This window comes from Phoenix dactylifera, chromosome 3, assembly GCF_051530095.1.
Source record: "Phoenix dactylifera cultivar Ajwa chromosome 3, Ajwa_hap1_PhDact_Kaust_v1.1, whole genome shotgun sequence".
NCBI lineage: Eukaryota > Viridiplantae > Streptophyta > Magnoliopsida > Arecales > Arecaceae > Phoenix > Phoenix dactylifera.
The window spans coordinates 48,551,973-48,562,902 of NC_143192.1; the positions used below are offsets into that span (position 1 = coordinate 48,551,973).

At 40.3% G+C, this 10,930-nt stretch overlaps 1 protein-coding gene across 3 annotated transcripts in view; it reads right to left on the reverse strand.

The window, feature by feature from the left end:
* LOC103710780 (tRNA/rRNA methyltransferase (SpoU) family protein) overlaps positions 1 to 7,855 on the reverse strand; it is a 60,123-nt gene extending 52,268 nt beyond the window's left edge. For 2 of the 3 annotated variants that reach the window (XR_015976544.2, XM_039119581.3), the window contains exons 1-8: positions 7,281 to 7,855; positions 7,130 to 7,193; positions 6,946 to 7,046; positions 6,379 to 6,863; positions 6,058 to 6,262; positions 5,570 to 5,926; positions 4,903 to 5,053; positions 4,640 to 4,777 (exon numbers count right to left, since the gene is read on the reverse strand). Coding sequence is in view for 2 of the 3 variants with exons in the window: in XM_039119581.3 (XP_038975509.3) it covers positions 4,640 to 4,777; positions 4,903 to 5,053; positions 5,570 to 5,926; positions 6,058 to 6,262; positions 6,379 to 6,863; positions 6,946 to 7,046; positions 7,130 to 7,193; positions 7,281 to 7,466 (1,687 nt within the window). In the remaining variant the exon portion in view is untranslated. The remainder of the gene's footprint in view (positions 1 to 4,639; positions 4,778 to 4,902; positions 5,054 to 5,569; positions 5,927 to 6,057; positions 6,263 to 6,378; positions 6,864 to 6,945; positions 7,047 to 7,129; positions 7,194 to 7,280) is intronic. The other variant, XM_088718771.2, reaches the window with a different exon arrangement.
* Between the last annotated feature and the right edge of the window lie 3,075 nt (positions 7,856 to 10,930).

Below are 10,930 nucleotides of genomic sequence, written 5' to 3' on the forward strand. Positions count from 1 at the left end.
CAAGTATTTAATTTAATAGGAATGAAATTAAGCTTCGGCTTCGCATTATATACACAACAGTGAATAATGATATTACAAGAATAAATAAAAAAAACTTCATATGACTAGCAAAACACAGCATTCAAAAGCAATTACTAGAGATAGCTAAAATTAATGAAATTGTCACAACGTCAAGTGGTGATCTAGAGTCAGAGGAAGCATGAAACATATTGATCAACATGAAACATGACAAGAACAATAACATGGCAAGTGTACCAATGTAAGTCAAGATGAAGCAAGAAAAACTACATATATCTTATATTGAGTATGAAATGCATATAAATTAAAACCTAGCTATCAAGTACGTTGTGGTGAATGGAAAAAGAAAAAGCATAGCACAGATGCACATGACTTCAGGAAGGAGGTGGTAAAAGAAAAACCAAAAGAAACGAGGGCTGGGAAAAGCAAATGACCAAAACAACCATATCTAGTTAGTTAAGGATTAAACTCCATATGCCCGGCACATTCAGCAGAAATCATGTTTCTACCAACTTATATAGCATTTTAACTGTGACAATGGTTCTCTAAGAATAGCCTCAGTCTGGAGTGAATAGAGAGAAAAGCGGAGTGGAGACAGAGAGAGAGAGAGAGAGAGAGCATTAAGAACATGAAGATGTTTCATCTTGCTTAACCGCACCAAAATAGCAAAGCCAAGGAATGGTGCCTTGAGCAGCTTAGGCAGCAAAAAACCAAAATAAATACCAACCACAATTTAGAATGAATAATGTTCTAAATGCAAAAGCGGTCCGCATGCAGCCATGAAATTGTATAGAATATATGCAGTATGCAGGTGCATGTGCAAACTACATATAGATTGTATTTTTAAAATATTAGTTAAATAAAAGACATAAATATCTACAGATGGTAAAAATTAGAAATAAATCAGTAAAGTCAGAAATAAGAATTAAGAATGCACATTCACATTTATTTGAGTGCATCTTCTAACATAGCATATGTAACCCAATAAAATGACAATATCATCCTATGAAGTATAGACCGTGCTCAAACTTGCAAGAAAAAGTAAGCCATAAGTTGCAAAAAGCATTGTTAGAAGTCTAGAACAAAGTTTAGACTTTAAAGTAATAACTTCATAAACAAAAGTGGCATATAACATGGTTCTAGAACAAAGTTTAAACTTTGTAAACAACAGTGACAAAACATATAGTACCTAAGGTACAATATGTCGAAACTCGAAAAGACATTCTACACATTAGGCCCGTGGACCAAATATGTGGCCATCATATGCAGCCCAGCATATAAAGGGGGCGCATATGGCCTGTGATGTGCAGTCCAGGGGCCACCTATGGATATGCAGCGACATATGCGACAGCATAGGCCAAATTTTTAAAATAGAGGCAGCATTGGGGGGGCACCCCCCCCTCCCCAACCACAACCCACAAAAAAAAGGGATTCTCCAAAACTTTTAATCCACCTCCCAAAACCTGGGCACCTACTAATCCACTGCTAATCTAGCTAATATAATTGAGGAATAACTGAGATATTCGTAAGCGAAGAAATGAACAGGGAATAAGTTAATCATGCCAAAGGCTTAAATTCTAAAGCTCTGAACAGAAAAATTTACATGAATATTACAAAAAGTAAATCAGATGAATGCTCAAAGTAGTACACGCTCTTGCAACATTGTACGTGCCAGATCTAGTACAGATAACTCATTAACAATAACCAGCCCTATCCCATTAAAATAAAGTTGGATAGACGACCCGGGAATGGATTTATGAAGATTATAACAATAAAAATAACAGCAATCCTCCTGCAGTCCTACTAGTTATGCAAGAATTCCTAGCTTAGGCTAGTTGGCACTATCACCAAAAAGATTCAGGTAGGGGGCAAACACAAAGAAGCCAGAAAAGAAAGAAAGAAAAGGTAGAGATCAAATAAATAAATGAGAAAAACAAAATAGCAAACAATAAAAAAACCTAATAGAGAGAGAGAACTGAACCGCAACTTTAACGATAGGATTTGATCCACAAACTATTGATTTGATAATGGGCGGTCTACTTAAGAATCATCACTATTAACTAAGATTGCAATAATTAAGATGTCTAAGAATTTTTATTTGGAGGGAGGGGGGGGACCAAATGTTTGGGTTTTAACCATACATTTTGAGGGGAGACATTTGTTTAATTAAATGAACCAAGAATCCACATTATTGATAAAGAGATGCAAACCTTGCAACGCATAGATTAACATGTCTTTAAACCATGGTCTGCCAAACCAGACCGTACGGGCCGATTCGGCCCGGTACGGACCGGTTCGGTCTGGAACTGGTATTCGGACAGCATGGAAACTGGTTCCAACTGTTTTCGAGCCGGTACCGACCGGTACGTATGCGTATCGGCTGCACACCGGTTCGCACAGGTACCGATTTTTTTTAATTCACAGCGCGTGCGCTGTGAATTTTAAATCACAGCGTGCGCGCGCTGTGGTGGCAGAGCGCCCGCACGCCCGGGCGCGGTTTCCCGCTCCGCGTGTTTCTGCATGCGGCGCGATTCCGCCGCGCACGAGCGCGATTCCCCGGGCTGGGAACCGCCCCGCACGCGGTTCCCAGCCCTGGCGCGTTTGCGCGGCGGTTCCCAGCCCTGGCGCGTCCGCGCGCAAACGTGAACCAAAAAAAAATTATTTTTCCGCACGCGGACGTGAACCAAAAAAAAATTTCTTTTTCCGCGCGCATCTGTGAACCAAAATATATATATACATAAACAAAAGACTGGTTCGTACCGGACCGGTTCCAGTACGAACCAATCTCAAACCGGTCTAGTAGGCGACCAGTATGCTTACCGATACCGGTTCAGCATACCTAAGGCTGCAAATGGGTCGGGTCGACTCGTGACCCGACCCGACCCGCGTAGACCCGACCCGCTCCGAATTTTTGGACCCGCGGGTCCGGGTCGGGTCCGAAAATTGGACCCGAATCACTTTCTGGGTCGGGTCTGGATTTACCGAACGGACCCGACCCGAATGGACCCGAAGAGAGAGAGAGAGAGAGAGAGAGAAGAAGGGAAAAACTCCTAAGGGGAGTAGGAAGGATAGCAACAGGCATAGGCTCACAGAATCCAATGGAACCTCGGCCCGTCAAGATTCTCTCTCGATCTATTACACTGTTGATACCTCTGGTCTGGCGTCTCGGTAGCTGGTTTTTTTTCCTTCTGTTTTTTGGTTTTTGTTTCTTTTAACTTTTGAAGGGAGAAAGTGAGGGAACGCTGAACTGATAGGTCATGTGCCAGTTTTCTGCAATGGAATTGGATTTTGGAAGAAGGTCAGGGATTTTTTTTTGCCCTTGTGAGAGGGGAGCTCGGAGACACCAAGTTCCTTCCAATCAGTCATATAGATAAGAAATAGTGTGATATGAAATTTGGCTTGTAGACCGACTTAGTTAGTACGTCACGGGTCATCTGTTCTGACTGGAGGCCAATTGCAAGTCTTTCAAGTCATGGGTCACCCAGCACCTTATAATTATGATATGACCAAATTAGATTTGCCCAAATTCTTTCCCAAAAGCACAAAAAAGGTGGACCCGATTCGGACCCAAACCTGACCCGATTCGGACCCGAACCCGACCCGGTTCGGACGCAGACTCGACCCAATTCGGACCCGACCCTATTCGGACCCGGACCCGATCTTCAATCGGGTTGGGTCTGGGTCCAAAATTAGGACCCGAACAAAAAATTGGGTCGGGTCAGGGTCACTCAGGACCCGACCCGACCCATTTGCACCCCTAAGCGTACGTTGCTTTGAACCATTTATCTTGCTCTTAAAAGTGACTTGAAGCATGGGTAAGATACCACAATAACAATAATTTGATGGTACCACCATAACAATAATTTGTTGGCTTCATGGCATATTGTATAACCTGATTATTTGCATGGCTTCTCAGTTTAGATGGTCAATATGTGCAGCAGTGAGACCTGTGCTTAGATTGTGTTGATAGGATAGTACCCCAACTACATATATATACATATTTGAAACATGTATATGCATTCAACCATCAATTATTACATATTTCAAATTTTGTAGATTATGAAAAACACTGCTGTTTCTTAGTTGATACTGCTAATCATGTATTTCATAATAACAAGATTTGGCCTCAGCTTCTATTGACAGGATTATAGATAAATTCCTCACAAGCATCGCCCATGCACACCTGTGCATTCACATCTTTAGCGATGGTTAAATTACAACAACAACAATCTTAGAAATGCTTACATTACAACGAGCTCGATACCATCCCCAGATCTGATAAAAAGGATAAGAAAGCTAAGCACATATCCTAAAACTATGAATACATGACATCAGCATACGAAATGTAACTGGTAGCAGTTTCATCATCAAATATAAGAGCTTCCCAAAACAAAAATCAAGGCAGAAAGCAACGAAATTAAATAATAAAGTTAATACAAGATGTCCAAGCTTCCTAAGCTTTTGAAAAAGAAAACTCATTATCATTAATATATTAAAAATAGCTTTTGAGAAAAATAAGTACATTATCATCAATTTATTAAATAATAAAGATGAGTCTAAGCAAACAACATGGTTTTTACTCTTCATTTACACTAAGAGGCGCTTCAGCAGTAAAACTAACCGAAGTCTTTGTGGTGCACAACATCATTCAAACCACATATAAGGGGGCCAAGTACAAAGCTTCTGGGCACTATGTGTGCAGAGTTTCCATACTTATCCCAATCAATATCCAAAAATGATTGCAGAATTAAACACCGCACTGCAACAAAAAAAATTCAGGAGCATGACTTTCAGAATAGCAACAGTAACTATGTAACAAACAAGCTGCCAAAACAATGAATTCAACATTCAATCTCGTAAAATTATAGAAGAACTAGTACTAGCCTTGAGGGTTTTCATGAGAAAAGCCACGTTCCCACAATATTGCAAGCCAACTGAAAATTCCTTCCAAAGTTTCCATCTGAACTTGATAAATTCCACAAGTAATGTGATTCAAATAACTACTCAGTGGCCTAGACAAAAGCAACAATGATACCTGAAACAAAGGAGTAAATTAGTAGCCAAAACCACCAAAAACAAAATAACAAGGTGTAGCAATGTCATGCTTGCACTGTTGCACATATACATACAACAGAGACTATGACCTCTCTCAAGAAAGAATTATTCTAGCTATAATATAAAATATTAATGTTGATGAAGAATTCACAAACATATAAAAAAGACGAGAAGTGAAGAAGGATCATTTACTGGCCTAAAGGAAGACAACATTTGGAGAAGATCCATGCATGAGAGAAAAACAAGTCTGAGAAAAGGACAACAGAGCTAACAAATTTGACAGCTTTTGTAGCATATTTCCAGAAATGTTTGGAGAAATTACTGTAACCTATTTTAAACCTGATTGCATCTTCAAAACATCTGAACAGGAAATAATGTAATTAGACACAAAGTTTTCTACTGGTGTACTGTAACTAGTAGATTAAAATTTTGTTTCCAACAGAGTGGTGCAAAGATATTCTCCACAAATGAAGAAGTATAAGATATGCAAGCTCACCTGGTGAGTCCAAGCTGCCTCAACTAAATGTGTCCCATACTCTTCAAGCATTTCATAGAGAAGCAGGAAGACCTTCCATCTTTCCCGACTACTCAGAGAATAGTTTTCCAAATGGCATACTTCCCCAACACCTAAGGACTTCGCTTCCTTATGAGCCCACCTTCCTCTCTTTGTCGTACCAATGGGAGACGGAGCTTCAGCAAGTGAAATTATTAATGCATTCTTAGCTTTACTATTACATCCCGTATCATCAGAGCAACACTTGTTATGTTCAGTTTCCAGGGGAGAAGAATAGTAGCTTAAAGATATCTTTAAAATATATAATGCTTGTTTTCTCACAGAAACCTCCTTATCAACCTGAGATGCCAAGTGCAGCAAAAGGATTCATTAAAATATAAAAAATAACACTTCCTGACAGAAGAAATGAAGTCTTGCATGCAGCAAACAGAACAGAGAGACTGGGGGGAGGGTGGGGTGCACAAGTGTACCAATCCTTTCCGTATTTCTTTCCAAAATTCCTCCATGGCTCTTATATCAAATTCTTCACCAGTGTTATCTCCTGTTGCATCTTCACACTCCATGTGACAGAATGAGAAGCATAAAGAGAGCACATGGTATGCACCAATTCTCTCTAGATGTCCAAGAGAAAAAAGAGATATGCAGCATTTCCATATTTCCCTCAAGAGAAGAAGTCTGCAAATCAAATTGAACAATATGACACACACAAAATGCTTTCTAACAAATTGGAAGAAACCAGAATGTTGAATTTATACAGGAAATATAGCAAGCAACAAAAGATTCGCCTCTACCTAGAAAGTGTGTGTCGCGAACCATGTACTGAAACCATAACTGAACAAAGCTCGTTCAGCGAGCTGAAGACAGGTGGGAGAAGTAGGCGAACAGAGCTGGACCGATATTCTGGACCCTGCATAAGCATCCTGAGTGCCATCTTTGATAGGTCCCATGTCACATTATGGACAAAACCGTTCAAGGAGTTACACACGTCCACCGATTTAGGTTCTAAGCTTCGAAATTCTCTCCGTCTTCTCAATGCCGTATCCAAAAGTGATTTCAAGATACAGCATGCGATCGGCAACGGCAAAACTCCAGAGGACATACACTCAAATTCTTGATCAATAATGCCCTCGCTATTCCAGTGAAAAGTGGTCAGCTCCTCACTATGAAGCATACCCATGCCGAGGCCAACTGATCGCAGACAGAATGGAACCAAGGTCGCTCCCACAAGCTCCCAATATTGCATCTTGGACATGACATCGCATAACAAACCATCAACCTGGCAAGAATAGGACAAATTCGACGTTAATGAAAAAGTGCACAAGAAAGGGGCCACCACATCCGGGCATAGCTCGCATTACCTGGCTTAGCAACTCAGAATCATTTGGATTGATTGCTTCGAGCAACGGCACAAACATTCTCCAGATGAGTAATCGCAAAGCATCATTCGGAGCCGGAGTCCCTACGATGATACAACGTTCCAAGAAACTTGAAGAAAAAAAAAATTATATATCAATAGAACTCAGAGGTCTGATTCAATCTTACCGATTTTCTTGATCAGATGGCAAAGCGCGGCGGCATGAGACACGATGTAGTTCGATTCAAGAACCTGTAGTAAACGAAAACCAGATAAGAAGAGAGAGAAAATAGGCATCTTTTCAGGAAAAAGAAGAGGTTTTCTTGGTGTTTCTGTTGCCTGGGAGAGATCGGGAAAGGCGTGGAGGAGGGAGGAGAAGAGCGGGAAAGGGGAGAGGGCGGAGGAGGCCAAGACGCAGTCGATGATGGCCGGGACGGCGGCGGGGGGAACGGCGGCAAAGCTACTCGCGAGAGAGGCGACGTGGGGGGGGAGGAAGTCAGGAACCCTCGAGGAGCTCTCCGCCATTCTTGCGCTTCTCCTCTCGTCTTCTTCTTGAGAGGACGGCAGAAACCCTAAACCCCCGAGGGGACGGGAGGCGACGATGAGATGTTCGTAAATAAGGAACCCGGGACGTTCTCCAGCTCCCAGGTCGCTTAAAACAGGGGCACTCTCGCCGCCGCTCCGGGCCACGAGTCGGACCGGACCGAAAACTCCCGAGCTCGGTTCGTTCAACACGGGCTTGGGTCCGATTATATGAACCTGGGTGTAGCCGTGTAGCGTAAAGAAGAGTAATCCTGCACTATTTGCCGGTTTGTGCCGACGGGAGCGTCATCAAGAGCGCCGGAAATATCGAGTTTTCCGAAAGTTTAGCTCGCTTCTTTTTTATTGATGCCGCTCTAATTTTTATCAGGTATACGTCTGTTGTGTTGTGGGGCCATCTTATCTTCCCGTAATTTATTATCCGAGTTGCCATAACGGAGTTGGGTTTGGCCGCGGGTAAGATAGTACTTTTGACATGAATTAATGGAGTGATGTGATTCATGAAAATAGCAAAGTGTTGGGTTTATTTATTGTAACAAACACCGGAGGGATGTATGGTGACATATTTATACTTTTACCAAATCTTATCATGGTGATTTGTAAACTTATCTTGCTATGAATTTACATGAAATAAATCCAAAAAATATCTAATCTGTCCAGTGAGTAATAAATTATTAAATTTTACTTCGAGACAAGTTATGATGGTTGGGTTGAGTTGAGTTGACCAAGTTATTCAATTGAGTTAATTGTGGTTCAGGCTGTAGAGAAGAGTAGAAATAATGATAGGTAGGTTCATAAATTTAGCTTGATAAATTAAAATCGAAAGTGATATAGATCTAGCTTAAATTATGAAAGGTTAGTACTATGAGGCCAAGCCTCATTGGCCGACCTATCAGCCCGGCCAAGCATTCAAAGACAGCCCGAAGGCCCGTCCGAACCAGAACCAGGGCAGAGCTCTGTTGAGCATGGCGAAAGAGGACGAGTCCTCCTCAAACTCTGCCGAAGACTGAAAAACCCTAGTCTCTGCTCTATGTAAGCTTCTCCATATCTTCCTACCAAAAAGCCAACCCCAATCGGAGTTTAGTCATCGGATTCTTTTTTGATTCTTTTGCGATCATCGACCGTGTCAACGCCACCGTCGTAGCCCACCGTCATCTAAAACCAGGTAAGAAACCGACAACTTTAGATCAACATTCTTCTCCTTCTTTCGTGATCCTTGGAAGCCCTGATTCCGGCCAGTAATCGTCGGATTTTCTGTCAATAATGGGTGCTCTGTTTTTCTCTATTTTGCTTTGGATTTTTCCGATCTCATTCCTTCTTTCCGGCCGATAATGCCTCCAGATCTTGTCACCAAAGCCTCCGCCCGGTTCCTCACAATGCCTTGCAGTCGTGGCTGGGGTTCCGACCATCGAAAAGCCTCAGTTGCACAATGTAAGGGTAGAGACCCCTATTTTCGGATGGATTTCTGCCATCAACCGCCTGCTACCACGAGCCACCAACCATCAGTTGGTCGGTTGTAGTTCCTTGGGCCTCTCGTCTTCCACCAATAGCCACTCCTCCTCTTCCTTGGTTAGAGAGAAAGAAGCTTATTCTCTTTTTCCGACCTTTCTCTCACTTATATCTCTCTCTGTAAAGTTTCACTCTCTATTTGGACTTCCTCTCTACTCTCTCTAAGGTAGTTGGATCCAATAGGAACTCTTCACAATGATTTTGGATTGACCTTGGTGAAGGATCTCGATTCATATTCAGCAGGTGGCACACCATCCCCTACCTTACCTTTTTTCCGAACATTGCCAGATTTGATCATCCCCTGATCTCTATTCAACCATCTGTTCTCTAGTCGGAGCATGATTCGATGAATTTGATTTTGATTGGATCGACCGGGGTGTCGGATACTCGCGCTTGGTCAGCCGCCTTATGAGGGTGTTGGAATTTAAGATCTTTATTGTTTAAAAAATAATTATGATGAAATTTTAATGAAAAATATAATTTTTGGATATTAGGCTTTGAGAAGGATTTTCGAGTTTCATTAGATATATTAGTTGGATTGTATTTGCAAGATAAGAAATGTATCACTTTTTTAAAATTTATCAGCAATCATTAAATTATTATAATTATTACTTTTGATGGATGGTATATTATTACAAAAAATATTATTTTAGAATATTATGGTGATATATGATTTTGTTATGAATATGATTGATTGATTTTAACGCCTCATGATTTTAGAACTAAAATATGAAACATATAACTACTTGAATTTCGACCTGCTTATATTGAGGACGCCGCCAATAGGGCTAATACGCTGGCACATGATTTGTCCTAAAGATTGTATCCAAAATGAATAGCAACATACCGCCAGTAGACCAGTGATCATGAAGGACTTTGCTGTGAGATGATGGGCAGCTTACCGCAAGAAGATTAGTCAGTGTTATGACTTTGCCACGAGATGATGTGGTCTTAGCTCAAAATCGATAAAATGAATTGAATATTTGAAAAAAATTAAATCAATGAACATAATTTAATATTTCAAGAAAGATTTAATTTGTATATTATTACTGTATATATGCTCATTTTCTGTAAATTATTATCTACTTGACAATCTGATTTTGTTCAATTAAAATGATCATTGCTTACTAGCTATCTAGCTCAATATACGATTCCTTATTTTTTTATAGATTTATAGAACTAGACTGATTAGAGTTTTCAATATAGGAGAGCGACTAGTAGAACTTTGACACGGATTATCTTATAATAGAGTTTATTTAAATTGATGTCTACCCTAGATTATTGTTAGAATCGTGGAACATTTAAATGTCAAGGTAGTTATTAAAATAAAGTTTGCATATTATTATTTAAATTATTTCACTGCATATTTATGAGATCATGTTAAAATGTGCTACATGCTTGTGGGGAGGATTCCTTATGAATATGCGGTGGTTGACACGATCTCCGGTTTGTGAACTCAGGTCGGGGGTGTAACAATTACACTTCTTGTTACACTAATCAAAAAGCTCAATATAGTATTTTTTTTTGATTAATGTGGCATTACTTGCACGTGCCTCAACACCATCGGTAATCTGATCCATCGTAAGATTCTCCTTATAGTAAGAATAAGCAATGTAAGATACATTGAGGTTCTAGATAATATGCAAAATAATTAAGATGCATAGGTATAGGTGGCAGTAACCAAAGATTATAAGTCAATCTGCCTAATAGCTATGAAAAACATTGATGGTATATAGGACATTCTCCCAAGCCTTGCTTGGCTTATAGATAGTTTATTCAAATATATGGTCAAGAAAATCATTAGTGACGCGTGAACGCTGAGAATAACATATTTTATAAGCTAATATATTGGTCTACCATCATTTTTTCCCTCAAGCAAAGAAAACAAAGGTCCTCCTTACCATAGCATGACATGTGTCCAAAAGGAAGTGTAGAGTTTT